Source organism: Aythya ferina (assembly GCF_964211825.1).
Source record: "Aythya ferina genome assembly, chromosome: 15".
Classification (NCBI taxonomy): domain Eukaryota; kingdom Metazoa; phylum Chordata; class Aves; order Anseriformes; family Anatidae; genus Aythya; species Aythya ferina.
In genome coordinates, this window is record NC_140314.1 from 12,542,241 (window position 1) to 12,563,354 (window position 21,114).

The 21,114-nt window shown below is 59.3% G+C and overlaps 1 protein-coding gene across 7 annotated transcripts in view; it reads right to left on the minus strand.

Moving 5' to 3' along the window:
* Positions 1 to 21,114, minus strand: part of LOC311445098 (ankyrin repeat and fibronectin type-III domain-containing protein 1-like) — a 184,318-nt gene that overhangs the window by 8,806 nt on the left and 154,398 nt on the right. For all 7 annotated transcript variants that reach the window (XM_084536816.1, XM_084536817.1, XM_084536818.1 and 4 more), the window contains 6 exons: positions 2,556 to 2,757; positions 2,083 to 2,290; positions 1,416 to 1,610; positions 1,064 to 1,177; positions 591 to 688; positions 92 to 182 (listed from right to left, as the gene is read on the minus strand). In XM_084536816.1, coding sequence (XP_084392942.1) covers positions 92 to 182; positions 591 to 688; positions 1,064 to 1,177; positions 1,416 to 1,610; positions 2,083 to 2,290; positions 2,556 to 2,757 — 908 coding nt within the window. The remainder of the gene's footprint in view (positions 1 to 91; positions 183 to 590; positions 689 to 1,063; positions 1,178 to 1,415; positions 1,611 to 2,082; positions 2,291 to 2,555; positions 2,758 to 21,114) is intronic.

A 21,114-nucleotide genomic window follows, 5' to 3' on the forward strand; every position in this document is an offset into this window, starting at 1 on the left:
GCCCCAGGGGCCATAATGCCCCATCCCAAAAGCTCCCGAGCCCACCCCACCCCAATCCCACAGCCGGGTGCCACCTCTCAGCTGTACTTACTGGAAGGGATGGCGAAGGGGGGCACTGAGGCCTGGGGGGGACCCCAGCCCTTCATGTTGTAGGCAGACACCTGGACGTAGTAAGCTGTGCCCTGCGAGGGGGGGAAGGCACACTCAGGATGCGGGTCCCTCTCCCGGCTCAGCGTGCAGGGCGAGGAGGTGGGGAGGAATCGAGCACACCACGAGGAGCACAAAACGGGGTCCCATGGCCCGGGCTATGGGCTCTGACCCCCCTCAGCCACCCTCCAGCAGCACCACTGCCTTGCCCAAGTCCCCCACAGCACACAGAAGGGTCCTCCCTGCTCCTCAAGCCTGCAAGTCCCTCCCTCCCTGCCCAAAAGCATGGGCGCAGCACCCCCATGCCTGCACCCCCAGCCCCTCCCGGTCCCCCTACCCAAGCCCCCTTCCTGCTGCTGTCCCCTTGCCCACTGCCATCCCACCCATCCGCCCCATGTGCAGGCTCTGGAGCTGCCCCCGCAGCCCGGACCCCCCCAGCTCACCGACACCAGCCCCCGGATGGTGTAGTGCAGGCTCTTCAGCTTGTCCACCACGGCCTCCCCCAGCAGCGGTGAGAAGGTGGGGGAGCAGCTCCACTCCACTGCAATGAGAGAGGCCCCGATGTGCCACATCCCCGGGGTCAGACCGAGCCACGAGGCGAGGAGGGACAGGGAGGAGGAGCAGTCCAAGCCGGGGGACCCAGCCAGGCTAAGCAAGCAATGGGCCAGGACTTAGAGGTGCCTGATGGGGGGGGAATTCTCCCAGAAAAATAAATATCTGGTTTAAATGGGTGAAGGCACCATCTGGCTGGTGGCCCTGCCATGCCATAGCGTGACAGCGCCATGCCACAGCTCAAGAGCTCAGCACCCTTACAGCCCCCAGGGTGCTGGCAGGGTGAGCACAGGGCAAGTGCCCCACTGCATCCTGCTGGCACGCCCCGGGTGCTCAGCAACTGCACAGGGACCCCGGTCCTTACCCTTGTATTTGGTGACAACGGCCGAGTTGACACTCAGGGGCTCCCAGAAGGTCACCTGCACCGAGGAGCTGCTGGCCACGGAGAGGTGCACGTTGCTGGGGGGGTCCGGCACTCCTAGGGACAGAGAGCGCAGGGCACTGCTACAGCACTGACGGTCACTCCAAACCCCACAGCATCCCTCCCGTGCCTCCCCTGCACCCAGGGGTGCGTCCCCAGGGTGCTTGCTCCCTCACCCACCCGTACCACAGGCTGCAGGGTGCAGGGTCCCTGGCAGGTACTGGTGCAGTCCCGTGGTTCCTCCCCATCCCACACCCAGCCCCGCTCCTACCCCAGCCCTGCTTGGGGCACTCACGGGCGTGCTCAAAGCCTGCCTTCATGCGCTTGTACAGCCGGTATCGCCACTCCCAGGCCTTGAGCTGCTTCTCCTTCTCGGAGCAGTCGGCGTTGGGTGCCTCGTTCACCACCTGCGCCGTCAGCTCGTTGACGCGCTGCTCCGCTTCCCGCAGCAGCGTGGAGAGGTGCAGCGAGCGGCTCTCCAGGCTGACAACTGCTGGGCAGGCACAGCCAGGGGCAGGGGGGAGCAAGACGGAGGGATGAGAAGGTGATGAGGAGGTGGTTAGAAGGTGGTTGGGGGAACCGGCTTTGGAGCCAGGCTCTGCTGGCACCAAATCCCAGCCCAGAGTCCCCGTCCTTGCTGCAGTGCCCTGCTCACAGGGACAGTGGCGCTCCCCAGTGTGTGGCTGGGCAAGCAGGGAGCAGGGTCTGAGCACCTCTTCCCACTCCAGCATCACAACCCCCCTAGTTTCCTGCTCTGAAATGAGGAGCCAGCACCGTTCCCAGCTGCCCCATGACACATGCAGTAGGCAATAGGGTCTGCTGCCCGAGCTGGAGATGTGGGTGCTGCACAACCCGCTCCAGCCCACCACACACGTGGACTCCCAGGAGGCAGAGGAAACCCCAAAGCTGACAAAAGCATCACCAACACCTTGCTGCTTCTCCCTGCCCTCCAGCCAACTCACAGTGCGGGCTCTCCTTCGCTCCTGCCTGCAGCAGGGCCCTGGCGATGGGAGCGTTGTTGGTCATGATGGCGATGTCCAGGGGCAGCAGCCCCTCGCTGTTGGGGGTGTTGAGGTCCAGCTCCTCGGGGCTGTACTGCTTCAGCAGCTCCTGCACCCGGTCCAGGTCCTGCAGCTCCACGGCCTCGAAGAGAGCAGCATTGCTCTGGAACTGGATGGAGAGAGAAGCGCTGGTGAGCTGGGCATGGAGTGCTCCTTCACCCCACCCAGCACCCCACCAACCCAAACCGGGCTTGTGGCTGCCCCCAGAACCAGGGAGACCCAGAACCAGGGGCTGAGGAACATCAGCTCTTGCAGCCACAGATGGGTGGCGTTGAGCAAACACCCTGCCCCCAGGCAGCTTCACCTAACGCCCACCCCACCCGTCCCCTTCATCCCCTGCCCCGGCGTGGCTGGGGGGACCGGTGGGCACCCACCAGGTAGGACTTGCGGAGCTTCTCCTTCTCGCCCCGTCCCGCCAGGCTGCCCTCATCAAAGGACGTGTAGTTGACTCGGAACTTCCCCGAGAGGTTTCGGTAGAGCCTTTTGGCCGCGTTCGGCGAGGAAGGGCCCGGCGGCTTCCTGGCCTGCGCCAGCTGCAGGTCCCGCATCTGCTGCGTCATTTTGGGAGAGGACGACCTAGGGCAGGGGAGAGGCAGTGAGTGACGGGCCGGCAGGATGTGCTGGGAAGGCAGAGGCAGGCACACGGCAGCTTCAGGAATGGGACGTGAGCCAGGAGAGCCAGAGTCACCGACCCTGCAGTGCTGGGACGGCACCGATGCAGGGGGCTGCACGGTGGACACTGGTGCCAACAGGGAATCTGTTGCCATCAGCCAGGCCAGCACCTCCTGGTCACAGTTGCTGGGTCTTTATGGGTCCCAATGGGCTCCCCCAAACCCTGCAGGTGAGGATTTTCCCTCCAGACCCTTGAGCTGGGATGGCCATGGTTGGTGCCGCACTCCGATGCTCTGCATCTCCAGTGCTCATCAGCATCCCTCAGTGCTCGTCTGTGCTCGATTTTCTCAAGGCCCCAGGGCCCTTTATTCCAGCCAAGGAAACCCTCTGAAAGCAAAGTGAGCATGGACAAAAGCCTGTTCCTCATGGCACCAAGGAAAAAGCCAGGCCCCTACAGGGACCCTCAGCCATGTAAGTCCCAGCCTCCCATGCACTGGGGACCCAAGCTGTTGGGTCATTCCTCAGCCTCTGAACCTCATCACACACTAATAAAGCTAAATTATCTTTTCTCCACTGTCATTTTGGCTTCCTTCTTGAAACAGACATGACAAACATGTACATGTCCCCAGGAAACCTGCTGCCCTCTCCCTGCAGCCAGGACCCCACACCCCCAGCAGCACCGGGCGCAGGTCCCCAGCTCGGTGCGAGCGCGGTGGTGTGGGGCTTTTACTCATGACCCATCAGCTGCAGGACCGAGGGTTTTCACTGGCACCAAACATCTGATCCCCCTGTTGCTGTAGCCCATGGCACAGCTCCCCATTAGGGGGCATCAGGTCTGAAGAACATTGAGAGCAACCATGCCTCACACCATTTCTTGCAGTTTTGACCTCATAGCCCAGTGTGTAAGGCCAGATATCCTTGGGCAAGGTCTTCCCCAAGAAGATAAATAACAAGCACGACAAAAGGCATGGCAGTTGTCTAGAAGGCAAGGCCAAAATGGTACTGCAAAGTTGTGAGGGTGCTGGTGATGGATATAAAGCCATCATCGGAAGGCAGGATATTGGTAACAGCTTCACTACGTGCTCTTCACCACCCTGATTTCATGCACAGTGGGCTGCAGAAGTCCTGCAATGGTTTTACCTTTCATTTCCATGCTGTTTAAAAGCAGTGACGGTGGGGAGGCTGGGTCCTGCCGAGGAGATGGGTTGGGTTGGCTCCCACCTCACTGCGACAGCCCCGCTCGCAGGCTCGTCCCCTGGGCGCCCTGTCCCCATTCCCTCCATCCAGGGAGGCAACGATGCTCCATGCCAGGAAAGGAGGAGCCCAGCAGTACCTCTCCACATTAACTGCATTAAACCCTGCCGTAACAGATCCCCGCTGCTGCAGCCATGCCTGCAGGATCAGGTTTTAAAAAGAACGGCTCTTGGGAGCAGAAACACCTTTTTCTGCCAATTAGACTACATGGCAAATGACCCAGCACAGGCAGGCTGCACAACTTGGAGGAAGTTATCACAGAGATGGCAGAAACAGAGGAGCCACGGAGAAATTTCTCACTGCTTTCCCTCCTCCCATTGGCTTTTAATGAGAAGTAAAGAGACAGAAATTATTCAGAGCTCTGGAGCAAACGTCTATCTATATTAAACCAGCTGCCCCAAAGATAAAAGCGCTCCCGGACCTGTGGTCGTGACTCATCGGGGCTCGGTGAAATGGCCTTGATTTATCTGGAGCTAAACTTTGCGGTGGAGCAACTGAGAGCTGAAAACAACACCCGCAGCCGCCGTGCCCTGGAGGTACGAGCAGCCGACACCAGCTCTGGGGGCACGCGGTGGGAGGAGGTCAGGGCCACGGCAATTAGCTCCTCTGCCTTGCCAGTGTCGGTGCAGCTTAGCTCAATCTCTCCCAGCCACAATCAGTTCTTGCTGCTAATTACCGACCTACCCACTGCAGCAGCACCTCGCCGGCCCCAGCTTTTCAGCTTCCCGGCCGCAGGACGTGGTGTGGACAGCAGCTCTGAGCTGCTGTAAACCCCACCAACGCAGCGAGCCCAGAGCTGGGTCTCCAGCCCTCGCCCCTGTTACGCCTGGAGAAGGCTGGGGTGCTGCTAAAAGATACCTCGGGGCTGCCCAGGCCCCTCTCGTGGAGCTGCTGTGATGCTGTTTAAAGCGCGTGAGGATGGATGTGCACAAGACAACTTCATTTGATCCCTCTCTTCTTCTGTAATGAACACAGCCAGATTCACTGGGTGGTTTACAGCGCTGTGGTTTCTGCATATTCTGGGGTTTTAATGTTTCCAGCGCTGCACATCTTGGCCCAGTAAACAGTGTTAATAATTGTTGTAATTATATCATTTTAAGTGCATTTTGTTTAAGGGCGTAGGCTCCCCGAGGCTCCAGCACAGAACCAGTCCGTGTCGGACAGGGCTGCCCCGGCCTGCTGCAAGGAGCCTGCCCACCCCGGGGGGGGACACAGCACCCCAGGGGGCTGCACCCACCCCAGCACCACGCTCCTGTCCATGGGTACAGGCTGCTGTCACCTCCGGGAGCTGCTCTCCAACACCAGCGGCTCAACACGGCACAGGGAGAAGCTGCGGGGGCTTCGTGCACAAGGCTATTTTTTTTTTCCTCTTTTGGAGCCCAAAAGACAGAGGCTGAGAGGTGTTAATTCTTCATAGGAATGAGCTGGCTTGGGGTGGGGAAGGGCTTAATGGCTTTGAGGTAAAAGAGGGTAGTTTTAGATTAGATAATTAGGAAGGAATTCTTTACAGTGAAGGTGGTGAGGAGCTGTCCCAGGCTGCCCAGAGGAGCTGTGGCTGCCCCATCCCTGGCAGTGCCCGAGGCCAGGCTGGATGGGGTTTGGGCAGCCTGGGCTGGTGGGAGGGGTCCCCGCCCATGGCAGGGCGTTGGAACCAGATGGGCTTTAAGGTCCCTTCCCACCCAAACCACTCTGTGACTCTATGACGAGAGCAAGGACTGGGTCCTTGCGGGGCTCCTGGTGGCTTGGTGGCATGGGGAACACCCCGATGTGGACGGCTTCGTGGTGTCTCAGCACCGGCTGCCTTCCTGACCTGGTTCAGCTCGGGGTTATCCACTGAAGGAGCAGGCAAAGGCCAGGAGGAGCCTGAGAGCCAGCTACCAGGGCAAACCCAACCCAATCTGGGCAACCTCACAGGGCAAGCCCAACCCAGGCTGGGCAACCTCACCCCGAGCTGTGAGCTCGCACCAAGGGGTCAGCCAGAAAGCTGCCCGAGGACACCGGCGTGCAGACTGCTTCAGAAGTCAGCACGGGGGAATTTTCTCTTTCGAGCACCCTCGGGCTGAGCACACGACGAGCCCACGCTCAGCCTGGGGGCTTGGTGCATGCGCCCTGCGGGTGAGCGCACGGCGTGGTCACTGCCACTCGCTGCAGAACCCGCTGCAGCCCGCAGCCAGCACACGAGTGCCTTTTGGCTCCTGTGGCCACCAAGCAGAAACGCAGCTTCCAGCAGACAGGAGCTGCCGACGCACTCGCATTTTCCACTCCTTTCGCCTGAGCATAAGCAATTTTTCAGGGCTGGGGAAATAGAGGATGGATCCAAAGCGGAGCACGAGTAGGGAAGCACTTCCAAATAGTGGGATTTCATAACCCACCAAGAGGCACGCTCAAACCTAGGACGAAATTCTGCGCTTGGCATCCTGGCACAGCAGCACAGCTCATGGGAACAGCCTGCACACCAGCCACCCGCATGAGGAGGATTTCCCAAACAGGGACCGCAGCAACTCCTCTGAGCTCCAGCCTTAATGGCAAAGGTGCTCCCCTGGATGTGCCAGGCAGTCTGCAAGCACTGCTGCTCATCCCACTGCCCAAACATGTGGGTGCACAGAAGGTGCTTGCTGTGCAGGACGCAGCCCCAAGGCATTTAAATATCGTGCAGACCGTGGGTGGTGACCAGGTCGTGCCAAGACGGAGCAAAACCACTGCACAGCGGAGCACCCCAGAGGCTGGGCAGGCTCCTGCAGCCTCTGCACCCCAGTACCTGTGGCTGGCCGCAGCCGTGCACCCGCCGGAGCTGGCACATGCCCCAGGCAGCATTTCTGCACCGCAGAAGCATCTGCGTGTCTGGAAAATGCACTTGCTTATTGAAACCTGGGTCCAAGGAAAGGCAACAAAACAGATCCAGGGCTTTGTTTGTTTCCTACAGATTCTCTCTTTTTTTTTTTTTTTTTCCCACTTGGCAAACCCGCTGGGTTTTGTTTTGAATGGAGCCGAAACGAGCATGCCTCTTTTGTTTAGCAATAACAACTAACTTATATAGACCCCACTGCTGCCAGCACATTTTTGCGTGAGCTCCGGAAGCCCAGCGCTGTTAGCCCAGTGTCAGTACAAGCAGTCGCTGCGCCGCACCCAGGCTTGGGCAGCGTGTCCCGAGCACCAGAGCCTTGCACCTCTGCAGGGGACTCACCGCGGGTGCAGGACAGCACCAGTCATGCCTCGCCGGGCAGGCTGCCCCCCAGCCCAGCAGACTTCTGTGTCCCTTGGGGAACACTTGCACGGGGAGCTGAGCAGCTGCAGCACCTGGTGAGGAGACCCTCGGATCTCCTACAGCTCACGCTCTGATTCTGGGAGAGATGGAGGCTTTAAGAAGCTGAGCAAGGTTTGGAGCTAACCGAGTAGATCACTTGTGGAGACCCCCCAAACAACACACCATTTCTGCCGTCCAAGCAGCACGTTTGCAGGAGGAAAGGAGCAGAGACACTCAAGCAAATTCTGCTGCAACACAATAAAGCTGCTGCTTCTTTTTTTTTCCTGTTTTTAATTTATTTATTTTAATTAAGCATTCAGATCGGGGGTATTTAAATGAGCCCAGAAAGAGCCTGTGGCTCAACTCCCATTTAAGTAGGGCCGAAATTAGCCTTTCAGTGCCTTGGCCATCCCCGAGAGCCTTCCATCAGGGTCAAGACTGCTGCCACGTGAGCACTGCAGGCTGTGCCCATACCCTCATCTCCTCCTGCACTGCTCCTTCCCCACCTGCACACACACGGCACACGCAGCAGCCCCACGGCACCGGGATGCCTCTCAGTGCTCCCAGCCAGGGAAGGTCTGCAGCAGAGGGCTGCAGCTACCCCACCAGCACCGCGTGCACAGCCCACGAGGCATCAGCCCGGAGCTGCTGTACGGAGCACGGGTGGCACAGGATCCCCCCACACCCAGAAAAATCCACATTTCTGCTTCAGTGCAGCTGCATTTCCACGGGGATTGAGCCAAGTGGGTGCGTGCGCTGCAGACCAAGGGTGCTGCTGCCTGTAGGGGCTCAGGAGCTGCTGCCTGGGGCGCGGTGTCCCCCTGCCACCCACGCTGCCTGTCCCCCCGTGCAGACAGCCCCAGCCCCGTCCCCGTGGCACAGCACGGGCAGGCAGGTCTGCCCGCCACGGGGCTCGGTCCCTCCTGCCTCCCAGCGAGCGCAAATGCTCCTCGCTGCGCTCCGGCAACGCCGGCCTCTAATTGCTGCTTGACATTAAGCATCTGAGCAAGGAAGTCTTGGGTAAATGTTCTTGCTATGGGAACACGCAGTGCTGAGTCTCTTTAATTACATTGTTTTTGTTTGGCTTTTTTTATTAGTTGTGCTGTGGCTTCCCCTCCCTGACAGGCCGGAGGAGCGCACGCTAAATATGGCTGGGTTTAGAGTCCGCAGTGAAACCCGAAGCTCGGCACCAGCCTGGCTGGACGCAGGCAGGGTGACGGGGGGATGCATTCCAGCCGCCGCGCACGGCTCCGGCCCCGGCCCCGGCCAGCGCCACGCTGCCCTCGGCGGGCTGGGGCAGCTCCGGGCTCCTCCAACGCCCTGCAAAAACGCGTCCCCCACCTCCCCGCTCTCCCTTGCCCGCTGGATCCTGCCGGGAACACATCGCAGCCATGGCCCACAAGCCCCATGCTGTTGCCAGCAGCCCCCGGCCCCGCTGCGCCCATCACGTCCCTGCGGCGGTGCGGAGCTGGTGCCGCACACCTGCCGGCCCCACGGGTTGCCCCAAGGGCGAGGGAGCCCTCTGCCCACCGGCCACGCTGCTTTTCATCTTCCTCTGCCCCCCTTGTTATTTTAAAGGCATTCCAGAGGATGCTGTCAGGCTTGGATGTGGTTTGGTTGGGTTGTTTGTTTTCGTACTGGAGGTTTTATGATCGCGTTGGGAACGAGCCCTAATTGAGCTGCAATTCGAATTGCAGTCCGTGGGTATTTGTTTCATTTTTGGAAGGGCTTAAACTGCAGCACAGCTTAGGCTGGAGAACGCATTTGGTTTTAACTGGAACCTGATGGGGACAGGGCTGAGCAGGACGGGCCTCCCCGAGCCACGACCGACGCTCGCCGGGGAACCCCGGCGGCACCAACAGCCCTGCAGCCACGGGGCCAGGAGGCTCGCAGCCACCCTACAAACCTCGGTGCCCTCGTGCCTGCCCAGCTCCCCTGGGCTCGGGGCACCTCGCTGGACCGGGAGCTGCCTCTAGACCTAAGCTGCTCGCAGAGACCGGGCAGCAGAGGCAGGCAGGACCTAAAGGTCAGCGCCCAAACTGCCCTTCAGGGGATCTACGTCGGTGTCATCTTCTGCTGACCGTGCCCCACGCCGACTGCCAGAGCTCACGGCTCGGCCCCAGCACCCAAAATGTGCGTGACGCTGCTGGCACACACAAGAAACGGGACCTCTGCAGGTAGGGACAAGAGGACAGGCAGATCCCCAAGGTGCAGGGGGCCCGGCCGAGCACCTGCCCTGCTCCTTAGCAGCGCTCCCTCACCCCTCGCAGGGCGTCCAGATGCTGGAGCAGGACGGCAGCGCTCTGGAGGAGGCCCCGACCCACTGGCACCATCCCGGCTAAATCCGACTTCCGCATGTCAGGAGCGGATGAAGAGTGGGGACTTACTGCCTGTTTCAGGAAGAAACCCTATCCCTGCGCGGCCTGCCAGGAACAGGCACCGCTCTGTGCCACGGATGCATGTGTGCAAACTCTTCTCGGGGGTATCAAATGCAGAAGCTGAGTCATACGACGCCTGGGCTCAAAGAGCACTGAAGGCAAAAAGAGGGGGGAAAAAAAAACTCTCCCTGTGGTGTCACCGGGCCCCAGCTAAGCCCCAACGGGAGCAGCACAGGGGAAGGGCTGGGATGTGGAGATGGGGACACTCAGCCCCACAGCCAGGACCCAGCCGCCCTGCTGGGAGGAACAAGGATGGAGGTGAGGCCACGCTCAGCCTTGCCTGGTCCTGTCCCCACGCTCAGGTCCCAGCTCCAAATCTTGGATGGAGGAGCCGCTGGAGGACCCCAGCCCGTGTGGGGTCAGCACCTTCCTCTGGGCACCGTACCGGTGAGAGATGGGGCTGTGGGACCGGGGTGGTGCACTGCGGGCCACCAGCATGTCCCTGTGCCTCAGGGACACTGCAACCACGGGCTGTGGTGTGTGCAGGAGGGATGCTCCGCCAGGGTGCCACCCGCACGCCTTCTCCTGGCCCCGCAGCACCCTGCTCTGCTGGCAGCAGGCTCCCCGGCCGCCCGCTGCCATGTCCCGGGGCGCAGCCGCAGGGGCTGAGGCCGACGGACTCATGACAGCAGTGAGAGGGATCAATTTGAACCCAGACCTGTGCAGATGAAAAGCAAATCCTTTAACCTCCTGCGCCACCTTGTGCCACCAGGAAGAATACGCTGGTGAGGTCTGGCTCTCGTCAGAAACCACCTCTTCTCCCTGACCATGAAATTCCAGAAAATTGGCCGGAGGAGGACTTCTGGAGGTCATCTGAGCTCGCTGCCCCACACCTGTGGCTGCTCTCTGTTCCCAGCCGACACATCCACCCTTGAACCCCAAAGCCCCCAAAGACGAGCTCCTGCCCCCCTGCAGACCCCTGCTGGGATGTCCCTGCTGGTGGAAGCCCACCTCCAGCCCATCGTCCCACCCAAGCCATCCAGCTAGACGGGGACCAAGCTGCTCGAGCGCGCCAACGCTGCACGATGAAAACCAGCACCACCGGCTGAAGACTTCCAGAGCTGCACCCAAAGGGGTTATAAAAGGCAGGCCACAGACATTGATCTCGGCAGGGAGGAGGAGACGACGGCCAAGACACAATGGAAGAACAGACAAACGCACACACCCGGCTCCAGAGCTGCTGCCCAGCTGGTAAATGTTACTGGAGTCAGAAAACCCCCTTCCCGCTGGAAGGCACCCAGCAGGACCCGGCCAGCAGCACTGGGCACGCTGGATGCTGCCCACACGAGGTCCCTGGCACCGTGTCCGTGAGCGGCCACCCCCTTGGGGATGTCCCTGGCCCCACAGCTCCCCGCCCCTCACGCTCTGGGGTCTCCAGCCCTTGCCAGAAATCACCCCACGATGGCACGAGCGGTGCTCGCTGGAGCTTCCCACCTCGTGCTGTGCTCCCTCCAGCTTCAGGGAGCTCTCAGATGCTCGAGCTCAGGACAGCAGAGCCCACGGGGGAAGTTTTGAAGCCCCCAGCAGGGCAGGTAGCTCTGCTTTCCACCCCGATGTAAAAGAACAAAGCCAAATGAACAAATTGCCAGGTCGCACCTCCAACCGTCAGGACTCTCTCTCGTGTCCCCACGTTGCAGTGGATGTGACCAGGCCCGCAAAGCACACCCGTGGGAGACACAAGGGGTACAAACACCCCTTCCCAAGGTCTCGCAGGATGCAGGAGCACATGGAGGCTTTCTCTTTTCATCACTCATTGCCTCAGCTTCTCCTGGCTGCTGGAGCTGTGCCCAGCTCCCAGCTCAGCACCCCGAGGTGCTCGGACACCCTGCGCCATGCAGCTCCTCCTCCCGGTGCTTACACCCACGGGGGCTCTGCCAGCAGACCGGGCTTCAGCTTCCAGCCATGGAAACAGAGATAAAGACACGGTCACCTTCTGTGGGATGCTTTGGGACTGTCTGATGAGGATCACCAAACCCTGCTGGGGGTCCTCACGGTCACCGCTCCTCACCCAGACCAACGAGGGCAAGGGGCTGCTGTTGGGGACGTGGGGACGTGAGCCCCATGCCCACCGCCTGCGGGGTGCTCGCCTCTTCCAAGCTCTTCCGAGCATGCACGGCCATGCTTTCCAGAGGCTAACAATTTGACCAAATCTGGGTTGATTTCCACCAGGAATGTACCAACCCTGCCAAATTTCAAGTCTCTTTTCCAAAGCATGGAGGCACCAGAAGTCCTTAAACAAAGAGACGGAAAAAAAAATAATATTGGCAAAGCTACCGTTTTTCCCCAACCTTCTGCTGAAACTTGAAAAAAAAGAAAAAAAAAAAAGGAAAAAAAAAAAAGGAGAAAGTTCAGCCTGAGGCAGAGTGAGCATGGAAAAATTCAGCCCTAACAGTTAAGGTCTGGCAAAGGTATAAGCAAACAAACTTCCGCTGGAAAGTGTCGAACAGCCTCAACAACAAGCGCCTGCTGACTCTATCCACAGCAATCGTGGCGAGCAAGAGGTGCCCTCCTTGTCCCTTCGCCTGTGCAGCAGAGCACGTGAGGATGTCTTGAGCACTGCCACCTCCCTGCCCAGCCTGGCCAGCCCCCTGTGCTGTTGGTGATAATATAAAGACCTGACACCACCGTCCTTCCCCTCCTGGGGATGTCACAAGGGGCCCGAATGGCTCCACGGGCTCCTGGATGGACGTGGCACAGGACAGCCACTGGGCAGGGATGGGAAGAAAAGGGTTTTCCTTCCCTGCTCTGCTCTCGGGGCTGATCTCTGAGATCTCCCAAAGCACCCAGGAGATCCCTGCTTGCAGTTACACCAAGTGGGAGATCTCAGCCAGAGCTGAGGGACTCGGGCTCCTCCGTCACTGAGAGGCTGCAAACACCTGGCAGAGTTGGTGGCCCCGTGCCTGGCAGGTGCCACTATCCCCATTCTCCCTCTCGCCACCTCTAGACCCTGCGCCAGGGACACTGCTCATCCCTCCCTGCCTCTCCTGAGGGCTGCGGGATGTGCCCAGTGCCCAGCCCGAGGCTGGGAAGCAGTGGTTGCAGCTCTGGAACAGCTCTGGCTGGCTGCTGGCGTTTTTCCTCCCGGTGAGGAGCGGCTGCTTGGGCAGCAGAGCCCCCCTCCCTGGCACAGCAGGAGGACGAGGTGAGCGCCCCCGTGGCAGGCAGCCTCGGGTCCGGCATCCTGCTCCAGACCTGCCTCGTCAGCGAGGAAATCAGCCAAAGAGCAGCCCCAGAAGAACCTCCACATGGGTTCACGCGGAGTTCACGAGGGGAGCTCTGCTCCACAAACGCGGCTGCTTTTCGGCTCGCCGCGAGCCTTCTGCAGCCGGCAGGGCCAGGACGGGTGCCCCTGGCAGCACCAGCCTCCTCCTGCGCCGAGAGGTGAGCGCTTCGTGGGGTCCCCCACCGCTGTGCTCACGGGAGGACGCTCGCAGCCGAGGTTCCCTCGGGCAGCCCCTTGGACAGCCAGCGAGACAGCGGCGCAGACAGGGAGAGCAGCATTAGCTAAATGTCACCCCGCCTTATCTGCAGCCAGCAGCAGCCTCCTCACTTCCCGGGATTTGGCTGGTGGCTTCGTGGGATTTTGCTGCACGGAGAAAGCCGACGCGTGCCCTGGGTTGGGCACGGGATGGGGATGGTGCTGGGCACCCCGGTGACCTGCTGCCCAAGCACCGTGCCTCTGCCCAGGGCCATGCTGTGGCACAGACCGGAGGCAGAGTGGTCCCGCCAGCACCACGAATGCCTCCCTGGGATGCCGCTGCCCCCGAGGCTTTTCCCCTGCACCGGGTGGCACGGAGTGACACCCGGACACGGCACTGCTCCATGGCTTGCGCCTTCTGACACAGGCCAGGCTGGCAGAAAGGCTCGAGCCTCCACCACACCATAGTCTGGATAACCATACGGCAGGAGAAAGCACCCTCTGGCTCCAGAGCCTGATGCACAGCGGTATTTCAAGCCAAAACAGGCAACATTTTAATATCATACCTGCCTGCACCTCCCCAGCCCCAGGAGTCACCTACCCACCTCCGCTCCTGCCACTGCCTCTGACCAGAGGAACTGCCTCCTCCTCCCCGGAGGAGATGCTGATGGACAAGAACTCTGCTCAGGGGAAAAAATAGAAAATAAAAAAAAAAAATCTCGCTTTTTTCAGCATCTGCTGCCCGGCCACAGCAGGCTTCTGCCATGCCAGACCCAGCACGGAAAGCTGAACATCAAGGCTCTTTGCAGAAGTGGTCACACAAGGTAAAGGCTCCAGGTTGTGATCCCAACCTTATAAAGCCTCTGGGCAAACTTCATCTGGAGCTGCCAGCTCCAAGAGCTCCAGGCCAGCCCACAGCTTGTCCCTGGGCTTGGGGAATGGGATTGCCAGCAGAAGACCCCACGTACAGAGCATCCTGATAGCACAGCCAGCTCCTTCATCAGCAGATCTCCAGGTGCCTGAGAAAAGGGATGATTGGGATCATTGCTGCTGGGCTCCTTTAAAACAGCAAGAAAACAAGGCACAAAGAGGGGCAGATCTCACCCTCCGTGGCTCAGCAGGCCAGGGGAATCCAGGTCTCCAAGCCCCAGGCCAGCAGTTCATCCTCAGATACCCAGAAGCAACAGACCATAAATACAGAGCCCTCCCCGAGCGCAGGCAGGAGAGATTTCCCTCCCAGCTGCTAACTGGTGAGCCCTTACCGGCCCTGCTGGGATTCCTCCTGGGTGGACACCAACCTGTGTCCGAGTGTCTGGGGGGCACTCGGGTGAAGCCCTGCACTGTGGGCAGAGCAAAGAGCACGTGCAGGTTCTCATGATGCTGCCAAGTGCCCACATCCACTCTGGACAAAGCCAAGCACGAACCTTGCCTTCCCTAGCCCTGAAACTGGAAATTTTTACCCGATCTGCACTGTTCTGTGCTGCCCACGTGGAAAAACCTCCTTCGCCTTGTCAAACAGCTCTTGGTGGCAGAAAGCCTTCATCCCTGGCTGACTCTCCCCGTTGAAAGCAAGCATGAATAAAAGCAACAGAGGCAAAGTGGGATGGGGAGGGGAACACCGCAGGGCTGCCCAGGGGTTGGTGGAGGAAATTTCTGTGGTAGGGAGAACAGAGAGCCCTGAAAGGAAACTTGAAAGCGAGGAGAGAAGGGAATGTAACCGCCTCCCCCTGACCTCCAGCAGGCACGGGGCTCGGCAGCTGTGCAGGTCCCTTGGTCTCACAAAGCTCCTCGGAAGGTGGATGAGAGGGATGGGAGTGAAGCAATGGGCACGAGGGAGCGTGCAGATGGCAGAAAGGCTCAAGGAGAGGTGGGGACAGAGCCCAGCACACCCAAGGGGCAGGTCCTCGGTGTCCTGGTGTTCTGGGCTGCCTCCTGCCTCCAGTTTGGCCGCCCCACTGAATGCTGCCCATCCCAGCCAGCAGGTCCAGCGCTGAGCTGGCACCGGGACAGGCTCTCCAGGAAGACAAACAAGAGGTTCCCGAAGCTCTGGCAGGCAGAAGTGCCTCGGCCAGAAGGGAACTATCTAAGAGCAGAGAAAATCTGTGCAACAGGGATTGGAAAGGACAAGGGAGGATGAGGAGCACTCAATCCCTTGAAACAGCTGGCGGAAAGGACCGGGGAAGCAATGTGAGGATGCGTGCAGCTGGGGGGTACAAATCCGGGCAGCGGGCACCTGGGCATGGCTCCATCTGTGGAAAAGGACCAGGGGAGACCCTGCGAGACGAAGAGCATCTTCCCCGCTCCTTGGCAGAGACCAAAGGCATCTGTCCTGCTTTGCAGATCCAGGCCGGGGGAAATGGCAAATAAATGATGAGAGTTAAAACAAATCAACTAGCCCAAGGCAAACGGGCTGCTTGACAGAAATCAAAATGCACTGGGGATAATGGATATGCTGCACTGAGAAACAATCTTATCACAGCTTGGAGGTGTCAGCTACCAGCAGAGGGAAGTGCCCAGAACAATGCAGGGGCACAATATTTCAAATTTGTCTTTCAAATAAATGACATTTCCTCCCCGTGCGCTCAACGAGGCAGGGATCTGGCTGAGGGCTCTGGTCGCAGACGGGGAGAACCTGGACATCAGTCTCTGAAATTTTTTCTCTGTCACCTTCCCAGAGGGTTCGGTTTTTCCCACTGAAGCCTCGTGAGAGAAGCAAATGGGAGCTCATTTCCCCTGAGTGCAGACAACCGGGACGAGCTGCTTCCTTGGGGGGCCCTGGCACGAGCTGGGGCCTCGGCTAATGCCACCAGCACGGGGGGCAGCAGGGAGGCAGCGGGTGACAACGCTGCTCGCAGGGAGGATCCAGCCCCTGCTCTCCTCCTGGTCCGGAGCTGCCCAGCCCCTCTGCACCCAGCAGCCAAGCTCCTTTCCCTGCTGCCCTGGCTCCTCTGCCCCTGCCGATGCGCTGTGGGCTGGGGACCGCTGGCAGCAGGGGCACCGGTGCCACCGTAGGAGGCGATCAGGCTCGAGCCTCTGTCTGTCTGCAGGTGACTCACAGACAGCAAGGATAAAAAGGGATTTTATGTTAACACATTATTCCTTTCAAATGTTTTCCTAAAGGTAACCCCAGCCTTCAGGGAGCTATTCTGAAGGCTCGTTTATCCCATCAGCGAGTCCCTCAGCCACCAGCAAGCCCCGTCCCCAGCCCCTGGGAGGTTCCCCATGCCCCCGGGCACGCAGACTGCAGCCATCCCCAGGGTGCCAGGACAAACCCAGGCTCTCAAACCACATCCCCCTGCGCCCCATGCCCTCTGCCCAGCACCCCTGTTGCCCACAGAGGTGTCCCGGGCACTGAGCGCAGCGGCTCAGCCCCTCCTGCCTCCCTGCCAGCACTCCCCACAGCCGGGGAACCTCGCTGGCTGCATGCAGCTCCTCTCGACCACGCTCAGCGCACATCCACGGGCGTCTCGGTGCAGCAGCACGCGTGGCTGTGCACAGCCGAGGGGCACCGAAGCCCCCGGGCAGGGCCCTGCCACCCGTCCTGGCTCCGAGAGCTGCCGCGTGCTTGAGCAGACCACGAGCGCGGTGCCCGAGCCCGTTTCCACACGGCTAATTCAATAAGTCCCAGCTAGCATTACTTCATACGGCAGAGAGGCTCCACAGCTATTAGGGGAATTGGGAACGGGGAGGGGGGGGTGTGTGTGAGGTGGGGGGGAGGAGCTGAAATGGAGAAGGGAGAGAGACAGGGAGGGTGGAGAGGGGGAAGCTAAGACAAGCAGCAGAACAAAACATCCCATAAATCATGAGGAGCTGCTGAAATACCAGAACAAATGACCCCATAGCTTGGCCATTGTTCCTGAGCGATGGCTTAAAGCGCTCCCAGTCAGACAAAGCGCCTCTCCTTTCATTTCAGCGCCGCGCCAGCCTGTCCAGGACCTGTGCTCAGCACAACCGAGCGGGGAGCCAGGACGGACGGACAGACAGCACCAGTGGGATGGGGGGGGTGAACCCCCCGGAGGGCTGCATGCCCGTGCCACCAGCGGGTACCCACACCTCTCCGCTTGCCAAGAGCATCTCTTGGCTCCCAGGTGCCCACACAGCGCCTGGGCTCCGATGTGTTTTGCTGAACACATCAGGGGCTGTTGCTTTCTCTTGTTGCTCCTTGCTCAGGCTGGGACCCACTTGGTTGGGAAGAGAAGCGCATCCACATCTTCTCGTGGACATGGAAGCCAGGAGTAGGACCCCACGGGTCAGGCTGTGTTACCCAGAGCAGCACGGAGCCCTTCGTGGTGCTGTTCCTCCCTGGCTCCCCAAAACCTGCTGACAATTCCCTTGGTGCTTGGCAAAGAGACAACCAGCCAGCAAAGAGCTGCATCAGGAAAGTCCTGAGTGCCAGGTTGGAAACAGCAGCTCGGGGCCCTGCAGCCCACGGGACGGTGGCATTTCAGTGTCAGGAGGTGAGCACCCTGTGGGCATGGGGCACCCACGCTGCCTGCCCACGGCAGGAGGCACCTCCCTGGCACGGCTGCGTTACAACGGGGGCAGTACAAAATTCCGAATAAATCCATGGAAGCATTTCCACGAAACTCCTTTTGCTTTAGAACCAAACCCACGATTCGGAGCAGCGTAAGAGCAGGACGAGCCCAGCGGTCACACGCCAGGTCTCCGCTCTGACCCGCGCTGCCGCCAGGCTTCTGCGCCTCCCTCCCCTTGGCAGAGGGGAAGCCAGGGACTCGCTCAGCACCTCGCCAGGGGCTGAGCAGCAAAAACAAGGGGCTGGCTGCCTCCCGCATGTCTGACCACCAGACGACGGGCTCCTGCCAGCAGCTCCGGCAGCCTGCGGTGGGCAGCCAAGGAGCAGAACCGAGATAACGGACGGGGAAAGGAGGAATGCGCTGCATTTTTTCCTGAACCGCCGGGGGAATAGAGAGCTCCGAGCACAGCTCGCAGGGAGGCTGCCCGGCACGAAGCACGTGGAACGGGGAGGGGGGGGCAGATAGAAATAGCAAGGAGAGAGGGAAGAGCGAGACAACAAAACAACAAGAAACAGGTGAGACAAGGGGAGAGTATGGGAAAATAAACAGGGCAGCAGGAAGGCAAGCAGAGGTGTGGGTGGAAGAGGGAATACCAGAATGAGAGGTAGGAAAGGAAAAGAAAGACACAAATGGATGCCAGGAGGACAAACTGCTGCTGGGTGCCAGAGCTGGAAGGGCACGGCGGGCCAGAGGATCCCAGGCTCCACATGTGCAGGAGTGGATGCAAACAGCAGGTTGCAGCCTTCCTGTGTGCTTAAGGCTCACTTGAAAGAGAAATGTGGATCATTTCCTAGGTGGCACACACGGGAGAGGAGGCTCTCCCTTCACCTTGGTTCACCCTAAGGGGGAAAAAAGGATCGCTCGCGTTTCTCAGAGGGCTCTGCAGAGACACCGAGAAGTCTCCGCAAGAGCTGCCAGGTTTCTGATTCTTAACTCCAACAGCAGAAGGTGTTGAGCTGCAAATAAAGAGCACTTTTGTCTCTCATGCCTTCGTGTTATTTAGGGTTTGGAGCTAGATCAGTATCACAGACAAACAGAGAGCAGAACAGCAACAAATCAGACCAAGAATCCTTCCCTTCCTCCATTGCCAGTTTTGGCCTCATTTGGAGCTCGCGCCGCCTCGGACATCCACGAGCCGTGGTGTGTGCTGTCCAGCACAGGGGATGAGAGAGGAGTCAGCAAAAGCTGTCCTGATAAACACAGACACGAGCAGCCTCCAGGCCTGTCCCCTGAGTGCACAGGCTTCGTGCCGCGCGGTTCCTGCTGATGCACCAGCGTGGGGCTGCTGCAGCGTGAGCGAGCAGCGCCCTGCGGGGCCACGGCACGCTCACCGGCCCTAACAGTGGGGACTTTGTGGCCCTGGCTTTAAAAAAAATACCCTAAAAAGCCTAATAATGAAGTATTTGCTTCAGTAAACAACATATGAATGAAATAAGTGTTTCCTCAATACGTCTCTTTTTCCCTGCCTTCTCTCCCTCCCCCCCCCCAGCAATTTTTTTTAATAAGTGGAACTAACGAGACTGCTCTCGGTTGCTGCTGAGCTCGGGACAAGACTGTGCCCCTCTCGCCTGGTATAGCACTGGGACGTGTGCCGGGCTAATAAAGCGTGCGTTGTGCCTGGCAGAAGCGTGACCCGTGAGCACGGCTCGCCTGGTGGACGGGGGAGATGCTCAGGTGGGTGCTGGGACCCTGAGACCCTGAAACCTGCGCCTGGGATCATCCACACACCTACGGGTGAGCACACGGCCGGCCAGCACATCAGCTATCGTGGCAACAAACAGCTGCACTGCCCAGCCCAGACTGCTGCCAGCACCCAGGGGGGAGCCAGGAGGGACAGGGAGAAGGGAAAAGAGAGGCTCAGGGATCTGCTGTCCCCATCCCGATGGCACTGCTCCAGGCAGGGGACACGGTGTCAGGCAGGCACGGTGGCACTGCACAGCGCCTCCTCTTTGTGCTTGGCTTCATCCAGCCCCCCTGAGCACCTACTGGGAATGCTGGCAAACTGACTCAGCTTGCCCTGAGTGAGGATGCTTTCTGCTGTGGCAGAGGAATGAGGAGTCGGACTGGCAGTGTTTTGGCAGGGGTATCGGGTAGAAAACCCTCCCCCAGACTGACAGCCAGCTTTTCAAAGCAATGGGTGCCAGTGATTTAATTCTCCTATTCTCTGAGTCTGCCTCGCAGTGCAGAGAGGCAACAGGTGGTGGCAGGTCCCTGAGGCCTTCCTTGCCTTCAGGCCTTGGGCTTAGACGGGCATGAGTCTCAAAAGCTGCTGATTTGGGAAACCAGAGTAAATTCCTGCACTGCTCCCGGCTCTTCTGCTGAGCCACGGCAACGGGAAAGCCTTGGCAGCTGAGCTGAGCACACCAAGGTGGATGGGCTCCTCTCCCCACGGCCACAACACGTCCAAAATCTCCTAAGGCCCAGCAGCTGACAAGGCAAAGGCGATTTATCCTCGCCAAGAGCTCGTTTGCAGGCTAGCTTACAAGGTCCCCATAAACCAGCATCGCCCACCGCTGCTGCGCTGCCCCTGCCCTACACGGTGCTGTGCAGACCGACACGGCACAGGCAGCACCCCCGAGGAAAACGCTGCTGAGCAAGCAGAAACACACCTCGAGACGGGGGAAAAGTGGGACCCGGGGGGTTAAAAGGGGCACTACAAGGGAGAAGAGAGACTTACTGACTGCTCTGTGCTGAATAAAGAGAAACGCTGTTGGGTTTTAATGAGCTCTTTGCTTGTTTTCCTGATTGATAGGTTATAAATTCACATATTTGTCTATTTGGAAGACTCAGAGGGACTGAAGAGCAGCTTTTCTGATGACATCGTTTCAGCAAAGGGAAGTTGCGCAGCTGGAGAAGAAAGCAATCTGTCACCAAATAGCTTAAATTCTTTGTCTGGCCTCATTAATACCTATTTAGCTTTGATGCCTAACAAACCTCACAGATAGAGGAAGCCTTTGAGAAGGCCTCCACAGCCTCACACGTAAGTGTTAGAACATAGAATAAATGCCAGAAAGTTCTCCAAAAAAAGCAGGGAAAACGAAAACCAAACTCGACATTCTTGCAATTTCTAAGCATTTCTTTTTCTCTTTCTTCTTCTTCTTTTTTTTTTTTTTTTAAAGCCTTACCCTCCTTCATCCATCTAAGGAAGCGGAGAGCAATGCAATTTCCAGTTCTTTTAAATATCCTTAGCAGGTCACCTCCAGCACTGGAAGGATTGTGGACTGTGATCTGGTTCCAAGGCTGTTGCATCAGAGCTTAGAAACCCGGGATAAATCCCTCCCTGCTCCAGCCAGGGCTGCAGCCCGAGCCCCGAGCTGAGCGGGGGCCCCACGGGGTGACACAGAGCAGGGTTCATGGGGCCGGGGGCAGCGCTGCCCCATGGCTGGGCTGTGGGATGATGATGGCCCCAAAAGGACCCGGCACCCAGGGGCT